The 23,929-nt window shown below is 33.1% G+C and overlaps 1 protein-coding gene across 2 annotated transcripts; it reads right to left on the bottom strand.

The window, feature by feature from the left end:
- Window positions 1-205: 205 nt before the first annotated feature.
- Window positions 206-14,099, bottom strand: LOC107948508 (probable alpha-mannosidase At5g13980). Of its 2 annotated transcripts, none has more exons than XM_016883081.2 (29): window positions 13,506-14,099; window positions 13,323-13,406; window positions 13,034-13,122; window positions 12,724-12,898; window positions 12,501-12,620; window positions 12,224-12,307; window positions 12,068-12,139; window positions 11,377-11,490; window positions 11,141-11,241; window positions 10,967-11,060; window positions 10,707-10,874; window positions 10,528-10,617; window positions 10,313-10,378; window positions 10,170-10,226; window positions 9,439-9,658; window positions 9,174-9,313; window positions 8,870-8,941; window positions 8,663-8,719; window positions 8,509-8,580; window positions 8,187-8,234; window positions 7,876-7,995; window positions 7,520-7,585; window positions 7,298-7,410; window positions 7,019-7,103; window positions 6,587-6,697; window positions 6,404-6,499; window positions 6,169-6,216; window positions 711-779; window positions 206-601 (listed from the first exon to the last, which is right to left on the bottom strand). In XM_016883081.2, the coding sequence occupies exons 1-29, from the start codon at window positions 13,701-13,703 to the stop codon at window positions 353-355; spliced, it is 3,078 nt and encodes a 1,025-aa protein (XP_016738570.1). In that variant the 5' UTR covers window positions 13,704-14,099; the 3' UTR covers window positions 206-352. The 2 variants fall into 2 exon arrangements, with proteins under 2 accessions (XP_016738570.1, XP_040968464.1); XM_041112530.1 differs by having other exon boundaries at window positions 7,019-7,100; window positions 13,506-14,089.
- Between the last annotated feature and the right edge of the window lie 9,830 nt (window positions 14,100-23,929).

The following is a 23,929-nucleotide window of genomic DNA, read 5'->3' as shown; positions in this document are numbered from 1 at the left end:
TTACTCAAATACCGCTGTTTAGGAGGAGCTCTGTTCACTTTTCCATGTTTTGATGACTTGGGGATTGGGTTCACGTACTGCAACAGCAAATGACAGTAACGTAATACTGTCATCCCCTCCGATGCCATTTCTGTCAGGTTCAGGTTCTAACAAGATTGGCTTAAGCTTCTAATTCTAATTCTAAAGCAGCAGCAATTGATGAAAGTTGCAGACAAACTTTATACCCTTTATTAGACTCACATGCTTAGTCCATACACACCTGCCCAGCTAACGGTGCCCACAACAGTTTGCAAATTCCACACTATACAAAATTACATCTCTCAATTGTAAAAAACAAACTGCAGGCAGCCACTTATGCATCAACTATTCTCTTGAAAGTAGTAGACATCAGATCAACTTCAAATTCCATGACAAAGGTGCGAATTTCCATCGGAGCAAGATCCACCTCCAATTTTTTTGGATCAACTGGTACACCTCTCACCACCTTGGGATTTTCATTTTGATTTTCAGTTTCTCCTTCTACTTTCCAAACAAGCCTCCTCTTCTCCATTTCTTCTCTTTCTTGATTCGCAGATAAGCTCAACTCTCTCACCTTCACTATCTAAACAAATGCATCAACACTATAGACATTACCACCACTTCAAATTTAAATGGTTTCTAAAATAAATAAACAAAAAGACAATTAAGCCTGGAAACTTCATTGCCTGTACCTTCTTGCCTGGAAACAGCTTCTTCAGTTCCACTTTACTCATTACAGAAAGATCACTGTCCTCTCCAACCTGTGTAATCCAATAAATTTTGTATAGAAGGTTATTTAATTAAAACTACTTTGTTATGGAAATGAAATAAGGAAAACAAACAACTATAAATTAATCCAGGGGCTCTTCTGCACCATCGCTGGGTTGGCTGGCTGTCCTTAAACACCATTTATAGTTAAAAGAATATATATGAAGTCGACTGAATTCATGGTAACACTTGTTCCTGAATTGTGAAAACCATTCTGATATAGATGTTTTCATTGGAAAACAATATCAAAGAAGGAATAGGAATTAGAGTTTTACATTTATTTAATTTCTTTAGGAGTCTTAGCTTTACTAGGTTTTTTATAAACTTTAAATTAGGAATTCTATTCGGACTTTAAATTAGGAATTCTACTCAGACTTTAAATTAGAAATTAGATTAGGACTTTCCCTTTGTAATTAACAACCTATAAAAAGGCTGCCAATATGAAATAAAGTAAGCAGTTTATTTTTATCACAAACATTAGTTTGGGAAGGGGGTTCAGTCAAGGACGAATCTGCCTTTTGAGTAACCATAGGTCGAAACGAGAATTATTTCTCGTCTAGACCTGTGACTAGATCCTATGCCAAGGCGCATAACAACTTGGTATCGGAGTCAGCTGTCATGGGTGACAAAAAACTTTGACAGCCAAGCTGGAGGCATTCATGGAACAAAAGGCTACAAGGCAACAAGCATTAGAGGAGCAGATGGCGATGTTTTCTCTTTCGGTCCAAAAGACAACGAAAGGGGATTCAGAAAAAAAAATGAAGAACATGGCAGCAGTTGAGTCAAGAAAAGAAATTCAGATTTGCAAGACGGTGGGGGCATGGTGCCACGATACTCTTAAGATGGAATTTCCCACTTATGATGGTGTTGGAGATCCTTTAGGATGGTTAAAAATATGCGAAAATTTTTGGCAATCAACGGACAACGAAGAAGACAAAGTCAGCTTAGCTTCATTCCATCTCTTAGAAGAGGCACAATTGTGGTTTGATCAAATCGAAGAAGAGGAAACAAATCTGGATTGGGAGCACTTTAGAGAGTGTTGTCATGTCAGGTTTGGGCCACCTATGAGTAATAACCACTTGGGGGAACTTGCAAACCTGAGACAAACTGGGACGGTAGAAGAATATCAACGCCAATTTCAATCACTACTTGCTAGGACTACTGATCTTAAACCTCGACAACAAGTAAACCTTTTTACTGCCAGATTGGCAGAGGAACCTAGAATTGATATTGAGATGCAACCACCAGGAAACCTTGGAGTTGCAATGTATATCGCTCGAGCTTTGGAACATAAACAAAAAGTCTCTTCCAAGATGTTACCTCAAACCAATCTAAACTGGTCAGCTTCCCAAAACGCTAGTAGCACTTCAATTATTCCAACAACTAAGAGCTTTGCAAAGGAAGGAGGGAAACCAACGAGAACAATAGGGAATAACAACAAAATAGGTTCTTCTACACCATTTATCAAGAGATTGACACGAGTAGAAATGGCAAAAAGAAGGGCTAAGTGATTGTGTTATAATTGCGACAAGTCTTACTCCATGGGACACAAATGTAAAAGGCTATTTTGGATAGAATTACAAGATATTGAAGATGAGCAAGATGATGAGGTAGATGATCTTGAAATTTCTTTACATGCCATTAGAGGAACTTGCAATTCATCTATTATGCAACTAACGGCAAATGTGTCAGGAAAAACAATATTAATTCTCTTTGATTCAGGCAGTACACATAACTTTCTACGTGAAGGCCCAGTGCCAAGATTAGGACTGAAAATACAAAAGAAATCTGGGCTGCAAGTATGTGTGGCAAATGGAGAACGGGTTCCTAGCATAGGCATTTGTAAATCAGTACAGTTCATTGTGGCCAATGACAACTTTCAAGATAATTTTTATACAATACCATTAGAAGGGTTTGATATGATTTTGGGGGTTAAATGGTCGTGTACCCTTGGTCCAATTTTATGGGATTTCAGCTCCTTAACTATGCAATTTACAGTAAACAAAAAGAAGATACTATGGCAAGGCCAGCACCCAGAGGAAGTTCCACAACTTAGTTTGATACAAGGACAGTATTTAACTAATATAGTATTGGATAAACTACTTGTAAAATTTGCGCATTGATTCCAAGAACCGTCTGGGTTACCTCCTAACCGCAAATGTAACCATCATATAACTCTTAAACTAGGAACGAGACCAATTGTAGTCAGGCCTTATCGATATCCACATTTTCAAAAGGATGAGATTGAGAAGCAGTGTGATCAAATGTTACAACAAGGAATCATTCGATCTAGTAGATCACCATTCTCTTCTCCAGTATTCTTGGTAAAGAAACATGACTGGTCATGACGTTTTTGCATTGATTATCGAGAGCTTAATACTTACACTATTAAAGACAAATGTCCGATTCCTGTAGTGGATGAATTGTTGGATGAACTTCATAGGGAAAAATATTTTATAAAATTGGATTTACGGTCAGGATATTTTCAAATTAGAATGGCAACTACAGATGTGGAAAAGACTGCCTTCAGAACCCACCATGGACACTTTGAATTTCTTGTCATGCCATTCGGGCTTACCAATGCCCCTTCCACATTTCAGAGTTTGATGAATGATATTTTTCGCCCTTACTTGCGTAAGTTTGTTTTATTCTTCTTTGATGACATTAATTTATAGCAAAACATGGACTAAACATATGTATCATGTAAGATTAGTTTTTGAACTCTTGTGGGACATGTTGTTCTTAAAGAAATCCAAGTGTTTCTTTGGAGTCTCTCAGGTAACCTACCTCAGTCATGTCATCTATGGTGAAGGAGTCGAGGTTGATCACACTAAAATTAAAGATGTCACCAATTGGCCAACTCCTAAAACTACCAAGGCTCTACGAGGCTTTCTTGGGCTGGCAAGATATTACAGAAAATTCATCAAGAATTATGGACAAGTGGCTGAACCCTTAACATCTCTTCTAAAGAAACTTAACATCTCTTCTAAAGAAAAATGCTTTCAACTAGACTAAGGAAGCTGATGTTGCTTTCGCCCAATTAAAAACTTCTCTTTTAGTAGCCCCAGTCTTTCAATTACCCAACTTTGAGGAGGAATTTGTGGTAGAATGTGATGCTTCAGACGGTGGATTTGGATCCGTACTGCAACAAAAGGGACACCCCATTGCCTTTTTCAGTTGCAAGATTGCAGATCGACAGCTTAAGTTGGCTGCCTACGAGCGTGAATTAATTGGTTTGGCAAAGGCAGTGACTCATTGGCAGCCATATCTTTGGGGAAGGAACTTCCTCATCCGTACTGATCACTTCAGTCTTAAGTACTTGTTAGACCAACGACTTACGACATCCCCACAACAACATTGGATCAGCAAGCTAATAGGGTTTGATTTCCGAGTAGAATATAAAGCAGGAAAGTTGAATAGAGCTGCAAATGCTTTATCTAGAAAAGACGAAGACTTACCACACCTCATGACTATTTCATTCCCTCAAGTTGAAATTCTTAAAGCCATCAAACAAGAAATAAAAGCTTCCCCAGAATTATCACAACTGTAGCAAAGCATTCTACAAGGAAAACTGGGGTCCAATTGGGTCGCACAAGATGGGTTGATTGTCTTTAAAGGGAGGTTGTACCTTTTACCTACCTCACCAATTATTCCCACTATTATTTCCTCTATACATGCTATGGCACATGAAGGGGGATTGAAAACATTGCATAGTCTTCGTCAAGATTTTTTTTGGAAAGAAATGAAGCTTGAAAGCTTAGAATTTGTGCAACATTGTTTAGTATGCCAACAACACAAATGGCAAAATCTACAGCTCGCAGGTTTACTTCAACCTCTTCCAATACCACAACACGTTTGGGCTGATATCTCTATTGATTTCATGGAGGGTCTACCCAAAGTAAAAGGGAAATTGGTACTTATTGTGGTTGTGGACAAACTATCGAAGTACGCTCATTTTTTACCCTTGTCCCATCCGTTTACTACTATATCTGTTGCTACTGTCTTCTTTGCAGAGGTATTCCGACTTCATGGCTTGCCAGAATCCATAGTTTCGGACAGTGATAAAATTTTCCTCAACCTGTTTTGGAAGGAATTATTTCGTCAAAGTGATTCTAAGCTCGCTTTTTCTTTAGCATACCTTCCCCAATCTGATGGTCAGACAGAGGTAGTTAACCGAACAATAGAAATGTTACGATGCCTCTCTAGTGATCGTCCACGACAGTGGGTCGATTGGGTTCCATGGGTTGAGTATTGCTACAACACCTCATATCTCACTGCCCTAAGGGCCACCCCTTTCCAATTAGTATACGGTAGGGATCCACCTCGACTTCTCTCCTATTCAGCTGGTTCTACAAGGATTGAAGCTGTGGATAAGGCTCTACAAGATAGTGATGCACTTTTACAAAATGCTCGGGATAGACTCTTGCAAGCTCAGCAACGAATGAAGAACACTTATGATTTGGGGCACAGAAAGTTGAACTTCAAAGTCGAGGATTGGGTTTGGTTACGGCTTCAACAATATCGACAATTGATGATAACTAAACTGAAGCATCACAAGTTGTTGCCAAAATATTTTAGTCCTTTTAAGGTCTTAAACAAAATAGGAACAGTGGCCTATCAGCTTGAATTACCTACAAGCAGCAGAATACATGATGTATTCCATGTTTCTTTCCTCAAAGAATACAATGGACCTCAACCAGATGCGGTAGGAGACTTGCCCTTAGTATATGATGGCAAGGCCTTGCCTACTCCACAAGCTATTATTAATACCAGGCTTAATTGAAGTTGATGGGAACTATTAGTGCAATGGGCAATATGTCATGAAGAAGATGCCACTTGGGAACCAATTGATAGTTTTCGAGCAGCTTATCCTGAATTTGAGCTTGAGGACAAGCTCAACTCCGAGAGGGGGAGTAATGATATAGATGTTTTCATTGGAAAACAATATCAAAGAAGGAATAGGAATTAGAGTTTTACATTTATTTAATTTCTTTAGGAGTCTTAGTTTTACTAGGTTTTTTATAAACTTTAAATTAGGAATTCTATTAGAACTTTAAATTAGGAATTCTACTAGGACTTTAAATTAGGAATTAGATTAGGACTTTCCCTTTGTAATTAACAGCCTATAAAAAGGCTGCCAATATGAAATAAAGTAAGCAGTTTATTTTTATCACAAACATTAGTTTGGGAAGGGGGTTCAGTCAAGGATGAATCTGCCTTTTAAGTAACTATAGGTCGAAGCAAGAATTTTTTCTCGTCTAGACCTGTGACTAGATCCTACGCCAAGGCGCATAACACATTCCTATTTCCTTTGAGATTTAAGGGTAAAAGTTTTCTCAAAGCATGTACAAGATGGAATTAAGTGAAGAGTAAAAGGCTAACCTCGTATAAATGTGCCAACCTAAGGAGGACTTTTCCATCATCAAGCTCCTGTATAGAACAGGAATATAAGTTAGAAAGGAAAGGGGAATGAAAGAAACTTGCATGTCATAATTTACCACACTACTATAGACTTTTGCAGAATGCTCCTTTGCCTTAAACTCAATATAATGCAAGTAAAACAAAATAATCGATAATTGTGCATTTCGCTTTTCCCGTCCATAAAAATACCATCTACCTGAAGAGTTATAAGTGCAACATTATCAGGTAAACTATAGGAGGCATCAATTGCAGAAAATGTGGGTGTGTGAGAACTCATCCAGTTCTCTCCATCCTGCCAAGACAAATTGGCTAGTTAGAAACAAATCTCCATGACTAGAATAAATGTGGAAAAACAGAAATAAAGGAAAAAGAAAGCAACCTCTTCTGCAAATGCTAAGAGGAGGGGTGAGTATATCTCTTGGCCAAAAGAACGACGCCACTTAGCACCCTCTCCAAGTGGGTCAATTCTGTAATAATATTTTCCTTGGACCTGGATGTGTTTTGGTGAAACAAAAAGCAGGCTCTGATTATTAGGAGAATAAAAGCACAATTTGTAGACAAAACTACACTTGAAGATGTTAAAGCAAAAGTTGAAGTCATTTTATACATATGAACAAGTTATTAACCCCTAGATTAAAAACCATGGTTATCGGCAATAAGTGAAACTAACTTCATTTCAACTATTTGTCAACAACCTCTTGAGAATCATGCAAACCATCATCAACCAGGAGTCTTAAGAGACAAGTTAGAGCCAAACTGATAAAGGAAAATGTCAATTACCACAAACAGGATCTGGATAATTTTTACTTACAGCTAGTCCTCTGCAATCATCAAGAACGCAGACTGTTTCATTTAGAGCCTCATCAACACCTCTAGAGTCATCAAGGAGCAGCCTCCTACGTGGCAATAGAAATCCAAAATCATAATTCTCACCAACTATCAGGTATGCAAGTATTATACACTTGGCCATGCCATAGAAACCCACACCTTTTACGTATTGCCTTTGGGAATTTTCAATATCCACCAAGTGCTATGGTCAAGGTAATATAAGAGTAACTGAAAACCAAGTAAAGGACAGATGAAAGCAAACCTGTGGAGCATCAACTCTATTTGACCATCCACTATGCTAGATCCTCCTAGAGATCGATCTACCAGGACTGAAAATTCTTTCTTACTATCACGAATGTAAATTCCTAAATTAATCTGCATGGGTAAGAATGCTATATGTCAAAATAGAGTCTCTCATTAACAGAAATTCTCTAAAAGTATAAACTTATCTTTTGGAACAAAGTTACTGATGGAAAGAACATACTGGGTAATAATTTCCAGCAACTGGTTGGTTTACTTCCAGGTCCCAGTCTGTCCTAAAATCACGAATCTGCAAAAGAAAAATAAAGATGGGGTGGAGTGAAGGGGAATTAAAATTCCATAGTTTGTTACTGCTAAAAATAAGTAGTTAACAAGCGCAAACTTAAAGAAGTGTTTCTTTGCATTCTAGATTAACACAAATAACTTACTATAAGATAATTCTTTCATAATCTATCTTGGAACATGAAGGCATTGCCCAAATCTGGAATAAAGTTTGAGGCTAACAACCATTCTGTGTCTCAAGATGGTTTTCAAACAATAACATTTAAGGCTTAACACTGCAGCATGCAATCAACATACCCGTTTAATAAAATCACGTCCATTAGAATCAGTGTAGAATGTTTTGCTGTTTTCCAGAGAAGTTGTTATCTGAGTTGCTACTTCTTTTCCAAATCCATCATGAATTGGCACAGGCCCAACCTGAGATTCAGACACGATTAATGCATACAATCCAACATGCATGTTTTTTTTGTTATAAGATGGTGACAATAAAAGTAAAATGCATACAGAAACAAATAAATGACAGTAAAAAAGAAAAATGATCACTAAGCGTCAAATACTCAAGACTTTTATAAAGCCACAAAGCTGAGCAGGCCATTTGGTAAACTTACAATGAACTCAACTTCAACATGCTCCTTCTCCTTGTAAAGTCTAGTAGTCTGCAAAACATATGCCAGTAAGAAAGCTACATTCTCTAAGATAGATAAGAGATCTGAAACTGCGAGAATAGGATATCTGTTTAGATTGGAAGAAAGCATCATAAAATTGTGAAAGAGCTCTACTTCTAACTCTTCATGATTCAGTTAGTTTCATCCACCAGCATAAAGCATTACTTAGCCACATTTTATCTAATATTAGTTCAGGAGAAAACAGAATTCTAAAGGGGAAAGAAATTACACCAACAAAAAATAAGCATCAGACAAGGCAAGACACCTGAAATATCCACGGATTGATCTGCTGATGCACCTCATTTACCAATGGTCCTTGAATAACAGTCAATGAGGCCTGAGACTTAACAAGAAGTATTAGTTTATAGATAAGGTAATTATGTGTTTGAACAAAAACTTCTTTGAATAAAACCACAGACCTGTTCAGCTTTTATGTGGTATGTGCCATTTGGACGGAAGATATATGCCCCAGAGTTCTTGTAAAAATACCAAAATTTTTATATGAGAACAACCAACAAAGAGATACCTAGTGTTTTACTTAATTGCCAAGCAGGCAACAGTGCAATAAGAGAACATAGAATGCTAGTTTGTAATGCATGAGGAACTTCAATGTTACATATCGATACCTGGGGTGCTTTGTCGTTAACTCCATTATATCCAGTGTAATAGCTAAATGATTGTTCCACTGATTCCTCAACCTTCAAAAGTTTCAATCAAGCATTAGCCACACGGATTTTTAGCCTCATATCTCTCACCTCCTGCCATTGCAGAAAAGCAAGGAAGCACCATACAAAAACAGCAATACTGATGTGACAATTGAAACAACCTTTTATATTCATTTGTAATCACAGTTGAAACGACACCAACATAAAGATATGCTTCAAGGAAGATAAAGCATCAAATAAGCAACATTAATTATGTATTACCCACCAAGTTTCTGTTGTTGACATAATTTATGATCTTCCCTGAAGGAGCTGAAATAGTAAGCGTTAAATTTCCTTCACCAACTTCAATAGCTGGCTTCTCACCCTTCTGAAATTTGTATATAGATGATTTGGTTGATCCAGCTCCTGAAATCAGACACAGCAACAGACTGCAACAATTTATTTGCATTTGATAATCAAAGAAATAGAATCCATACTTGTCAAACTATATAACAGAATTTTTAATAAGTAGAGCAGCTACATGAGTAAACCTGGCTTTTTAGAGGCAGAGATGGTGTAAGTGCTGAAGCCAAGAGGTGGTACAGATACCGTAAATGCAATCCAATACTTAGGTACATCATCTGGGCTGCTACCTAAATATGCCCTAGCATAATACTTCCTTAGGTCCACATAGGCATCAACTATTGGAACAAGCTGTGATTCAATTTTTCTCCCCTCAGAATCATGAACAGTAATATCTTCATTAACAACCTACAACAAACCAGATAAACATATGTGATTCCTAGCATCAACACAGCCTGATAGACGAATGTAGATCTCACTAACATTTTCCGTGGCCAACTTTGATTACCTAAGTAAATAAGATGCACACCAAAGAACAACTCAGGCTGCAATATTAGAGAATGATTTTAGACATATAATTACCTACATTTGAAGCAATGCTGTTCAAAGATGAATGTTGGATATGCATAAATGTCCATCATGGAGATGCTCAATTTTTGTGAGTTTTTTCCTTATCCTCATGACCATGTCCATCATAGATATATCTAATTGTTATAAGGTTTTTCCTTACAATCACAACCATGTCCACTTCAATATGTCCAACAAAGGTACTCCAGGAAAAATAAAGGATTGAAGCAATATCATTTAAGTAATCTCTGAAAACAAAGTTTCACAAATAGCCAATAATATTACGCTACGAGCTCCTTAATTTGAGGAGAAGAAAATGGAGTTCAAGGAAAAGAGAAATGGATGTACTCACAGGAAAACGTATTACATCCTCTCTTTTCCATCCCAAAGAATTGTAGACCAAAACAATCTGTCAATGAAAAGAACTAAAAATTCATTTATCTAAGAATTATTTATGAGGTCAAACAACAGACAACATGAAAAATTCCTTCTTACCAAGTTCTTCCCATGAGACAGGTCAGTTTCTGATGCAGGACAGTAAGTGATATTCAGAAGTGGACACTGGGAAAAGATCAAAGAGGTGGATAAGAAGACACATCTAAGAAGACACATCTCACATGTAAGCCACTTAGCTAAATTTCAATCATGATTAGTTTGAAAATCAACTGTATTACACGTGAAACTAAAATTCATCAGTCATGACTTATTACCTGCTGGAAATTGGTGGTTGGGTCACCACATCCAAAGGATGACTTCGAATCAGTTAAGCAAGCAAGTGAAGATGCAACAACCTTCTCAGCCTTTACAAAGATAACAAACAAGTATACAACTTTAGACCAAAGTGAAAAGAAATGAGTATCCAAGAAAATTATAAGAATCAAATCCGCACCTCTGTGTAGCCTATTGATAGCCTTTTTGCATAATCATTGGCCACATGCTGCTTCTCGGTACCTGTAACAGCATCATGATGTTGAGCAATAGCCATAGCATCTGCCAGTGAGTCCGTATTTGGCCCTGAATCATTCCTCCCTTTGAAAAATTCAAGTTGCCTTGCTGCCTGATTAAATATTCACAAATATGAACTATATGCGTTAACGAAAAAGATTATTGAACCAACTATACCACATTAAAATGGACAAAGAACAGTACCAGATAGTAGCCACTCATTTTTCTAACATAGAATTTTAAAGCTGGTCTACTTGTAAAGTATCCTGTCCAGTAAGCATTTGCACGATCTGCGTAACTGGTAAGAAGTACACTAACTTCTTAGAAAATACAAAGTGTGAGAACCAAGATTTAGAGATTCTCAAGAAATGAACTCACGGAAAGTAGTCCTCAATTTTGAGAGGCCAAGATTTACTTGTAGCATATTTGGCATCAGTATATATGGATGGAGTAGAATAGAGAGCATTGACGCGTCCATCCTGCAAGTTGTCATTCAAAACCAGTTAAAACCAATGTTTGGATTAATAATATGACACCCAGAGAGGATAAAAACAAACCAGGTAAAGTATGCTAAAAATGTCACCAGAGAAATAAAAGAAACTAGAGATGCTCACCTTATTCACATAATGAATAAGCTTGTCCATGTTCCGGTACCAAGTGTATGCATACTGATACCTAAAATCTGTTCCCATGGTCCACATTATGTGATTTGTTCTAGTTATGTTTGCCTGCCAATAAAACGTTTTCAGGACCGATATGGACAAAAAAATCGAAGATAGAATTCTTGAAGTAAAAAGACAACATAGTTTCCAAATATATTCAGAACACACCAATCTTTCTGTGGCAGACTAGTAAATCGGGAAGGTTTTATTAAATACTGTTTTGTTTTAAATGGATAAGTATCAGGATACTTCTTTCTTATAGCGGAAACAAGCCTTTCCATTGAAAAAAACAAATGGTCCAGCCAAATACTTGGGTAGGTACTTCTTCTAAGTAAGGTTGAACTTATTACTCATAATGATAATATTGAAGATTATACATAATGCGGGAACTTTGCTAAAACAGGTACTTGCCACCTCATAATCTAGACCTATTATTTCAACATTAAAATATTTAATAAAGAGGAATAAAGAAAAAGGAAAAATTTTAGTAAGGAAAAAGATATCCATAAATATTAAGACCAAATAACACAAGAAGCAAAAGCAAAAACCTTAAGAGAGTTCCATAAAGTACCAAAATTCCACAAAGAGATGGGAAGGAAACCAAGATAGAAAATTCCTAACATTGCAATTTAACTTCATTTACCTGTGCTATTGCCGCGGCAACAAAGTCATTCACTCTGTCTTGGACATTGTAATCAAACAAATTGACATTATCCTGCAACAGAGGCAACCATATTTAACTAAAACCAATTACATACTCGAGTCAACAGACTGACTAAACAAATAAGATTGAGCTTACTTGAACAACAGGGGAATCAGCATTAACTTCAAAGTAGAAACCTGGTGGAGGTTCATAATTTTCTGGGAATGCTCCTGCAAAAATCTGCAACGCAAATAAGTTCAAGTAAATAATAACTGAAGAATAATGGAATGTTGATATACATCCGCAGCCACAATTTGAAAGGTCAATAAATCAGTAAATGCAACACTATAATCATGAAGTTGAAGTACAAAATGTCATATCAAAAGCTAATCATGCATACACCAAATACAAGCAAAACAAACAAGCTGTTCACCTGAGCAGATGAGCCCAGGCTCTTAGAACCCCGCCAAATTACTTCGAGACTCTTCTCTTTTTTTCGCTTAATCCTGTCTTGGTAGTCTATGCGGCCAAAGAAAAATGAGTCGAATCCCACCTTCAAACATAGAAACATAATTCTATCTAAACAATGCTGCTTGAAAAGTGAGTAACAATAACTGAAGAAGAAAGCTAGCAGCAGTAGTTACAGATAGACTTACCTCCGCACCCAATAAGTAAGCCTGTACTGCAGAATGTCCAAAAGGATCAATTTGCCACCCAATTCTTGGAGTGACGCCAAACTCCTCTTTTAGGAATCGATGTCCAAGAGTTGTTTGATCAATCATGTCTATGTAATGTGGTACTGCCTCATCATGCATGCACATGCCTCCGTTTCTGGCAGAAGCAGAGGAAGAGAATGAGTGGAAGTACAAACTCGTCGGGATATGACAGAAAAGAATAGTTTTTAAACATGCAACATAGTTGCAACCATGGATGTTTGGAAAAGGGTTTATTTATGTCACGAATTACATGAACTCCAGTTGACCCGAGTTGACAAGTTTCTTGACTATACTCTGAGTTAGCTCACTCTGATCATTCCACCATCGCTGAAAAAATGCCTGCATGAATCAATTAAGACAATTACAACGCAAACACGACATATGACACATGACAACCACATATCTCTTGCCAGTACAGTCGAGCAGCATAACCTTAAAATACGTTTAATGCAGCGTTTTAGACAAGGAATACGAAAAATGGAGGTTAAGCTTGAAGGAAAAATTTATACTAAAGACAGTCAAAATTCGAGATTTCTTGCCTGCTCAACATAAATGAACTTGCGATTTTTGTCAGCTAACAGTGCCGGCACTAAAGAATCCAACACATTCTGCACACAAGCTCCCTAGTGGCGGAAACCCCACAGAAACAGAAAGAGAAAAAAATAAAAAGAAAATTTAAGATAGAATCGTAGAAATAGAGAGTGGAAGGAGAAAGGGGGCACCTGGATGGAATTGTTAGAGCCAACATAATACTGATCAACGGTTTTTAACCAACCAACATCATCATGGGTGTGAGGAACCAAATGAACATTGATTTTCCCAGCATCTATTCCAGCTGAAGTGTTATAAACCATGTATTTCGATTCAGAACATAAAACCCCCAAAAATAGCACCACGCCGATCAACTCAACGGTACGCATACTTGGCAGTTTAGTTTAGAGTGTGGGTGTGGGTGTTGGAGATTTAAGCAGTTTTAAGGTGTTGGTTTGAGTTGGAAAGGGAAAATGGAAACAAGTTTTTGGCTTCAAGCAACAGATTACTGTAGCTTTAGACGTCATAAACGAAAAGGACAGCAAAGGTTTTCAGTAAAAAAACGTTTACGAGACTCTGCTTAACTGATAAGGGAGGAGCAAGTCAAGCAAGGAAACACTCATCCAAACATTTCTGCAGTAGATGGAACAGCGACAACTGCCATTCTTCACTTTCTTTTTTGGTATTGACTTCTCTTGATGAATACCAATACCAGTTGTAGTGTAGGTATTTAGTATTATTATGATAATACTACCATCCTGCTTCTTTCAACTTCTTCCTTATCCAAAACTATTTTTAAAATAAGGTAATTTATGTTATTTAATATTTAAATTTTATCAATTGAATTTTAATTCTATTCAACCTGAGTTCGAGAAAAATATTATTTAAAAAAAGGTAATTGTTAAATTAAAATATTAAAAATAAGTATTTTAAATTTGTAAAGACTTTTGTTGCAGTGCGCTGCTGGTCTATTAATTCAATCCGCCTCGTTTTTTAATTTAGTATTATAATATATAATATTTTAATATAGACATTAAAAATTATTAAATTGTCTATATATAAAAGGTTAAATTCTATTATTAGTCCTCCTCTCTTATGTGTAATTTGTGAATTCAATCCTTATACTTTAATTTTTTGTTATTTTTAATCCTTTTATTTTTTTTAATTTTAAAATTGTAATCCTTATCAGATTATAGTTGTTAAATTTATTAAGTTTTATTATTTTCAAATTTTGACATGGTAAATATATTACCATATGTATGATGTTATGTCAACTTGTTATTTTCACATTTTACTCACAAAAAAGTCAGTTAATGGCTTTAACTACTATCGTTTGCATCAATATTAAAATTTCCAAATTCGAAAAGGGATTAAGAATGATCCAATTGAATAATATGAATTAAATTTACAATTTCATACATAGTAGAAGATTAATAGTGTAATTTAACCAACCGATCTTAACTGCTACCATTTGGATCGGGACTAAAATTTCAAATTTTGAATAGCATATGGACTAAAACTAACCAATTTAAAAAGTACAAGGACTAATTTTGATTAAATTAATATATAGGAACTAAATCCATAATTTATGCATAGTATAAGGACTAGTAACATAATTTAACCTATAGAAAGTTTTAATATATGAAAAAAATAAAATTATTAAATATTAAATTAAAAATAATATATATTTTTAAAAAATAAAAAATTAATATGAATATTCTTAAAATGGGTTTATGTTAGTCATCTATAAATATAACAAGTTTTGACAAAATTATAGACCCATATTTTAAGTCAGGTGGACTCGAACAACATAAAATATATTAATATCATATTTAAACTTAACTCATGAATACCTCTAATTTATGAATAGAATGAATATTGTTTTTATGAGTGAGGGTTGAGTTGCAACAAGTTCATATGTAGTTACAATATTATATATATAATCCTTAAGGTTTAATATGGTTTAAAACATTGATTTTAAACTTTGTTCAAATTTATACATATTTATAAATAATTAACTTGAGTTAGTTTATATTTGTACATAATGATTTTTATTTAATATTTAGTAATTTTATGAATATATATTTTTCCAGAGATAATATATACGTTGCCTCTAAATTTCATCAGTTATGTATTTAACTTGTACCTAATTTTTTTTAGGCTTAACCGGTATATGAACTTAGAGTCTCACATATTTTGATAATTATCTTGTAACTTTATTAGAATGTGATGATGTGGTATAGCCATGCAATAATATATCGACACATGTTAGCCTAATATTATGACACGTAGCAAGTACTAATAAAAATAAAAATATATAAAATATATAAATTTATTAAAATTTTTAGGGTTAATATGCATGTAACGCCCCTTACCCGAGACCGTTGCCGGAGTCGAGCACAAGGCACTACTAAACTTATTTGAGCACTTAACCAAATTTAGATAATTTATATCATACTTTTCAGACAAACTGTCCAACTGCGTCATAGTTGCTAAATAATTCATATCTCGAGTTATAAAACTCGAAATCCAAACCCGTAAATTTTCCCCGAATTTATACTCATATATCTACTTACCAATTTTTTTCTAGAATTTTTGGTCAAGCCAATTAGTACAGTTTATTAGTTAAAATCTCCCCTGTTTCAGGGTTTGACTACTCTGACCTTTGTGTATTACGAATCAGATATCTCTCTGTACAGAGCTTCAATGACTATGACGTTTGTCTCTAATAAAACTAGACTCAATAAGGAATCTGTACATATAAAGTATGACTTCTAATTATCTTTGTAAAATTTATGGTGAATTTCCAAAGTCAGAACAGGGGATCCAGAAATCGCTCTAGCCCTGTTTCACAAAAATTTAAACATCTCATAAAATATAGCTCATATACCTGTTTTGCTTCTTCCATATGAAAATAGACTCATAAAGATTCGATTCCATAACTTATTCATTATTTAATTTCATTTCTACTATTTTTAGTGATTTTTCAAAGTCAAACTACTGCTACTTACCAAAAACTGTTTTAGTACAAATATTGTTAACTAGTTTATAACATCTTTACTTCAATTCATTCAAACTCTATACATGCCATATAAATCTTTAAACATAAAACCAAAACTACCAGAATTGATCTGAATAGTGTGCCCTGTTGTGTTGATCCGATCTACCCACTTCACTTCAAGTCAATCTACATAAAAATATTAAACACACACAAGTAAGCTTATTGAAGCTTAGTAAGCTCATAGGCATAAAAACACAAATCATATCAAATATCGTACACAATCTTATATCTATTAGTTTAACTATTTCATCCTCCAAATCACAATTTCATTAATAACTCATTGGAATAATTTCCATATGGCTACTCACAATTTAACTCCCTTAGGCCCATTTCTCATTTACTTCATTGTCAATTTAAGGAACAATAAGGGAATTGAGTGCTTCATTATCACATTGCCATAGTAAACTATGGACTTTCACATTGTTACGCATCACACACCGAAGCCATAGCCTTGCCATGGTCTTACACGGTTCACATATCATACCGAAGCCATATCCCAGACATGGTCTTATACGGAATCACATTATCACATTATACCGATGCCATAGCCCAGCTATGGTCTTATACGGAGTCACATTATCACATTGCACCGATGCCATAGCCTAGCTATGGTCTTAAACGGGCACACTTATCACATATTTTTCGTCAATTCATCAGGGTCATAGAATAGAAGAACTCAAATCCATTGTTCCTACTAATTTGTACTTTTAGTTACACATTATTCATTAGTTAATGCAAATTGATAGTATTCATCAACAATAAAATACTTTAACAATCATAAGATTTTCATATCAAAACATTGAACTTTGCCATATGAACTTACCTGGACTAATTTGCAAAAGTCGTAGAAATTCAGGGACTATTTTGAACTTTCTCCTTTCCACGATTCAGTTCGTTTTCTTGATCTATAATTATAAAATCATTCCTTCATTAGCATCCATTTCAATTCTATTTCACTTCACAATTTATGCTGTTCAAATTTTGAAATTGCACTTTTACCCCAAAATTTACAGTTTTCACAATTTAGTCCCTGCTCAATTCACCCATCAATTGAACTAATTTTTCTCAATTAACACTTAATTTTATCATTATAAACTATTTCAAAACCTTTTATATTCTTAATTTCAACAGAAACCTTCAATTCACAATTTTTTCACAATTAGGTCCTAAATATCATTTCCTATCAAAATCACTTAATAAAACCACCTTAATATGAAATTAGAACTTAAATTTCATAATAATTCATCATAAAATTCCCTTATCCATCCAGGTTAACTTCCAATTTCACCCATAAAATCAAAAACTAATGAATTCTACAAGTGGACCTAATTGTAAAAGTCATAAAAACATAAAAATTATCAAGAAAAGTAAGAATTAAACTCACATGATGTAAAAATATGAAAAACCAGCTTTCTCCAGACCTTCTATGGCGTTTTGGCTGAGAAAATATGAAGAAATGTCTAGATTTTTCAATTACATCATTATTTAACTATTAACTTTTATGCTATTTCCAATTTTGCCCCTTGTTCACATTGTTTTCTTGCTTATTTCATACCCAAACCGTCCAGCCATTAACCTTTGAGTCTAATTGCTCTTTAAATCCATCTTTTTAAATACTTAAGCTATTTACTCACAATTTAACAAATTTTGCGCTATTTTCAATTTAGTCTTTTTAATTAATTAGCCATCCAAACGTTAAAATTTTCTAACGAAACTTTAATACTAACTCAATGACACTCCATAAATATTTATAAAAATATTTATAGCTCAATTTTCAACTTTGAGGTCTCGATACCTCATTTTTGACCCGTTTGACCTAATAAATTCTTTTAATTCACTAATTTCACCATTTCACAAATTCTTCTAAATTCTTACTTGACTCATAAAGATTAAATTACTATCTTGTTCAATCTTATTTGTTGAATTTAGTGATCTCAAATCACCATTTCCGACACCACTGAAAATTAGGCCGTTACAATGCATATTTACCACTATGCTTTAAATGGAAATTGAAAATGATCATTACACTTCACTTTGATTGAGATTTGCCATGAGATAAATTTATCATTATACTTTAACCTTGTATTGAATTTTATGGCTTTACTTTTATTTGGTTAAATTTTGCCACTAAATTTAATTTTTTTTATTAAATTTTGCTTTTCAATTTTAATTTAAAACAATTTGAATACAAAATTTAATAAAATTATTTTTTTTCATTTTATTTTAATATTTAAAAATTATAAGTTAATTAATATAATATTAAAATTAAAAAAATATTATTTTTTAGGGAAAATAAAATATTATTTTATAAAAATGATTTTTTATTTTACAATATATGTATTTTAATTTCATTAAATAAAAAATCTAATACTAATTTTTAATATTTATAAGTTAAATTATTTTCAACTATTAAAATAAAATATTTGAAAGAATTTTTCTTATCAAATTATGTTTTCAAATCATCAAAATTAATATTGAGTGGTAAAATTTAATTTTTAAAAAATCAAATTTGAGGGCAAAATTTAGTAAAATTCAAAATTTAGTGGTAAAATTTAATCACATAAGCGTTGAATAAATTCAAATGTCATTTTCTTCTAATTTATTTTTGGATATATATTTTTAGTAATTTTAATATTTAAATTTTATAAAAAAATGATTATATGAATATTGTGGTATTTAAAATCCGATATTAACAAATTAGTACTTCACAAAACCTCAAGAAATTTAAAAATAAATGACATAATAATATAATAAATAGTAAGAAGAAAAAAATTTCTTAAATATTTTTCACCAAACTCATCATAATTGATTAAAATAGAGAGTTTTCTTTTTCAACCAAAAACATTTCCAAGCAAACTCCACACTTATTGAAGCAAAAACAAAGAATAAAACATGTAAATAAGGTGAATTAGACTTATAAATAAATTATTTATTTAATTTATAAAAAAAAGAGGATAAAAAGAAGAGATCCGAACAAAAATAAGCAAAATCAATGACTTTATCCAAGATAAATGAAACATTTTTTAAGAGTGTCGAGAAATGTGAAAAAAAATTCTAAGCTTTTAAAAAATTGGGTTCTATTTTGGAAATGTTTTCGAATAGTAAAAATTCAATTAGATTTGAATTCGATATAAATTTATTTTATCTTATGATAATTATTATATTTTTTTATTAAAAATTAATTATTATTGAATTGTAATTAAATTATTTATATTAATATAAATATTGTAGAAATTGTATACTTAATATACTCATTTTTATTTTTTTATTCAATTAAATTTAATATTTTATTTATATCAAAATATACAATTTACATAGGATTAACAATCATTTATGCCAAATCATTGCACTGAGCGGAGTATATTTTGTTGGATGATTATATATTTACCCCATCCATGACTATGGCTTAAAAGAAAAAGAAGGGAAAGAAGCTACTTTTTCATCTCCCCTTAACTTTACCTTTTCAGCTTTTGCTATCTCCTACCAACTACTATATAAAAATACTACACAAATTATACTACCACCTAATCTAATCTCATACATAGTTGAATATCAAAACCACTCTCTTTAATTATAATACAAACAACATATTTTATTTCAAAAAATAAAATATCTCTTTTTCGACCACCAAACATTTGCATTTGCACCTGCAGTAAGGAAAGTTGGGATCTCCATTGGACCACAACCAGCTTGGCAGGCAGGATTAATAGCTCCAAACCTTTTACCCAATTAACTCAAAAAAATGAATATTTATAAAAATATCCAACTTTAAAAATAATGACGAAAATTACTTAAAATGGTTCTAATATTTTATTTTACAAACATAAACAGGAATTATGGTTAATAATTTGATAAATGTATTTTAATCATATTTAATATAAATGCATTATTATTTTTAAATGGTATGATTTGAAAATTTCTAAATAATATATTACAATTTCTTTTATTGCATTTAAAAATCTTAAACAATATTCTTAAAGCTACTAATTAACTTTTTTTAGGAAAAAAATTATATATGTAGATTAAAAATTAATTAATGCATTTTAAGAAAGGTGATAATGGAGAGAGGGGGAATTTTTTTTCATATACAACTTTTTTTTCTATTGAAATTATAAAATTGCATTGAATTTTTTCTTGCTTTTGAAACCATAAAAAACCATTTATTAAATTTATTAATGCAAAAAAAAATACCAAAAAAAATTTTAATTTTTTCTTGATGCCGGCCACTTAGACATGAACACCTAATAAAAAATACTTTTTTAATTGGAAAATACCCATATTTTTTTTAAAAAAGTACATAAAAAATACATACGAGTGTTGACCATTGTAGTGTCGACACTAAAAAATATTTTTTTAAACCCCATACAATCACCAGCTAATGATTAGGGGATGCTTAACTTGGGTGCCGACTATGAGGGTTGTCGACACTGCCTGACACTGTTCATTTTAGATTATTCTCATCATTATTTTTGAAGTTGGGTCATTCTTATAAATATTTATTTTTTAGGGTTAAGTTGGGTAAAAAGGCCAATAGCTCCTTTTTACTACACTGCATGCTTATTGCTCTTTCTTTAACATCCAAACATATATGCTACAATTATATCATAAATAATTATTAAACAGATATATAAAGAGATGAGTAATAAAATAAAATTGTCAGCCAAGGTTTCTATAGTTCTATCTCTAGAAAATAAATGAAAAAAGAATACATATTCATCACAAGGCATTCCTTGTGTCTTCGACTGCCATCTCTCCATCTTGGCAAAAAATAATAATAATATAATAAATATATATAATATTACATTCATTCACATGGATTCCCCTAAATATGCGAATAATTACAAAACGTCACATCTTATCCAATATTAATTAAACAAGATGAAGAGAGAGATTTGGTATCAGTTTACACCATAAACAAAACACAACTTGGCGATCTGATACCAATTGTTAAAAAAATAACTAGTTTGAAAACAGTTTTCTTACATAGCAGAAAATTAAAATTTTGAAAATCGACCCGATTTGATATTTATATCAATAAACCTTAACTGAATTTGTACATGTGTTTTTGGAAAAGTGGGTCCTTGATGTTTTCCGGCTTTCAACCAAATGACTTTCTTCGCTATTCTCGTACCATGAACTGCTTTAAGTGTGGGCTCGAACAAATTGAATCGAAACATAGAACTAGAAAAAGTTCTATCCTTTTAGGGTGAGAACGAAAATTCTTTCTTTTTTAATAGAAACCGGTAAAATTGTTATTCTGAAAAAATATGTTTATAAGTTGAGAATAAATTCTCTCTATTTTTTGGCAAAATAACAGTTTAATAGTCCTATTGGTGTCATCTATATATAGGAAGAGAAGGCAGAACCCTTGTAGAATTGTAAAAGTTTCTTTCCACTAGAAAATCCTAGTTTATTTAGGGTATAGGGGGCAACAATCCTAGTTAATGATACTAGGGTTTTGCTATCTCACCTCCTTACATGAAGGGTTTTAGGCCTCTCTCACATCGAGTCCAATTATGAGTACTTCCTAAACCTTTTGGACCCAATACTTTGTAATATGATCCAACTCGATTCAGTTTTTTCTATTTTTCCAAAATAAACTTTAATATCCACATGTTAAATAATTTTTTCACCCTAGTTTTATCTCAATAAAGTTTTGACAATTTTACTCCCGATAAAATTTTGACAATTTTACCGCGGTAAAATTTTGAGAAAATTTGTTCAATATGTCACAACTCAACATGTTCACCAGACCTGCTCATGGGTCTGGCCACCTGGCCCGGCCCGAAATGTGAGAGGGTTTGGTTAAAAATATAGGCTCGAAAAATAGGCTTGGACAAAAAAATAAGGCCCATTTAAAAAATGGGCTGGGTTTCGGGTAAGGCATTTTTGGCTTGAGCCTACCCGGCCCGAATTTATTAAAGGACAAAAAAAACTATTTTTTTAAATATTATTTTCTTATTGTTTTCTTCCTATTTTGCTATCATTTTACTATTATGTTGCTACTATTTTGTTGTTATTGTTTGGATATTGTATAAAACTTATTTTATTGTTAATTTTGTTATTACTTTAAAGACATTTGTTAATTTTGTTATTATTTTAGGGACATTTGCTTGTTAAGTTGCATCTATCTTGGTGTTATTTAAGTATACATATTTTTTAAAATTTATTTTCAATTTGTTGAGAAATATTTATTTTGATGTTTTCAGTATTTTTGATGTATTATATATATTTTAAAATTATATAAAAAATAATATGGGCGGGTGGGGTCGGGCCCGAGTTTTAGTATTTTTATCCGGGTCTGGCTTGGGCAAAATTTTACGCCTATTTTTTGGCCGGGCCAGGCCTGGGCCTAGCAAATGAGCTTGAATTTTTAGTTGAGCCCGCCCGAACTCGGCCCGGCCCGGCCCGACCCATGCACACCTCTAATGTTCACTATGACTAAATGATTTATTTTTATTTTCGGGCTTCAAAACAATCCCGAATACATAAACTCATCATTCCATCATTTTTTAAGTAATCTTATATATAAGATTGCAAGTTTTCATTTTCACTTTCATTTCCATTTTCATTTTTGGAAACCTACATTCATTTCCAAATGATTCCATTTCTCCATTTAGGAGAAAACCATAGCCATTCCTAAAATGTTTCCCATTTTTCTTTTTCTATTCATTCTGTTTATTTCTATTCAAACATGCAATTCATTTCTAGTTTGAACGAGCTAGTGGAGGGACTGATTGGACATATGTAGTTGAGGCTCAAATGATTTATAATTAAGTTCCTACTTTTCGCCTATTAATTATAAAATCATTTAGTCATGAATTCATTCCACTATAGTCTTGTGACCAAGCTCCCCCTAATGATATACCATTACGAAAGTAACTACTTAGTGCTCGTCCAATGACATTGTTATAAGTGTGTTACCCTCATAGGATATCCTTGATCTCTTTGGGATAATATCCATTCTCCCAATATAATCCTATTGTATCTCATGGTAACCATTACATCTTCCTTTATGAAAAGTCAATCACTATCAAATAGTAATCAAGTCATCTATTACAAAGACAGAGAACCCATAGCCATGTTTACTTTATATCAACCATTTAATGCCAATGAGAGAATATCATTTACCCATGTTTTGGGCTATGAATTCTATTGTTTTGAATGACGCTACATACTACAGAAGTCGTACACCCAATGCACTAGCTTTTGGTTCTTATCTATTTGAACTCAGGCTTTTATTTACATCAAAGAGTACGAGTCGTGCATACATAGTCTGCAATCCTTTCAAAATTTAGGTATGCCACACTATGAATGTCATAAGTGAATAAATCCATAAACGGATTCAAGATCTATTCTACTTGTGCTCTGTTCGATGTACTGTCAGTCCAATCAGTCATATTTATGTCTCTATCTTCTAGGAGTCATCAGATCTGATGCCCAAGACGAGGCATCTCCCCAATTAGACTTGATAGACGACATATTAGTCTTTTAATCGGTTTGTTCATTTCTGATTAGACTATGGACATGTTTAAGTTCGTTTACTAATACAAG

This window comes from Gossypium hirsutum, chromosome A05 (genome assembly GCF_007990345.1).
Source record: "Gossypium hirsutum isolate 1008001.06 chromosome A05, Gossypium_hirsutum_v2.1, whole genome shotgun sequence".
NCBI classification, from domain to species: Eukaryota; Viridiplantae; Streptophyta; class Magnoliopsida; order Malvales; family Malvaceae; genus Gossypium; species Gossypium hirsutum.
Note: the sequence above shows the minus strand (reverse complement) of the source record. Positions and strands in the feature narration are given on the sequence as shown.

What these genes read in the sequence shown, in the direction of transcription:
- LOC107948508 (XM_016883081.2), bottom strand. Translation starts at nt 13,703, where the DNA reads ATGCGTACCGTTGAGTTGATCGGCGTGGTGCTATTTTTGGGGGTTTTA. An exon ending in CTTACTTATTGGGTGCGGAG is followed by an intron (nt 12,621 to 12,723) that starts GTAAGTCTATCT and finishes CTATGTTTGAAG; the next exon opens with GTGGGATTCGACTCATTTTT. An exon ending in ATGTTGAAGTTGAGTTCATT is followed by an intron (nt 7,996 to 8,186) that starts GTAAGTTTACCA and finishes TCTGAATCTCAG; the next exon opens with GTTGGGCCTGTGCCAATTCA.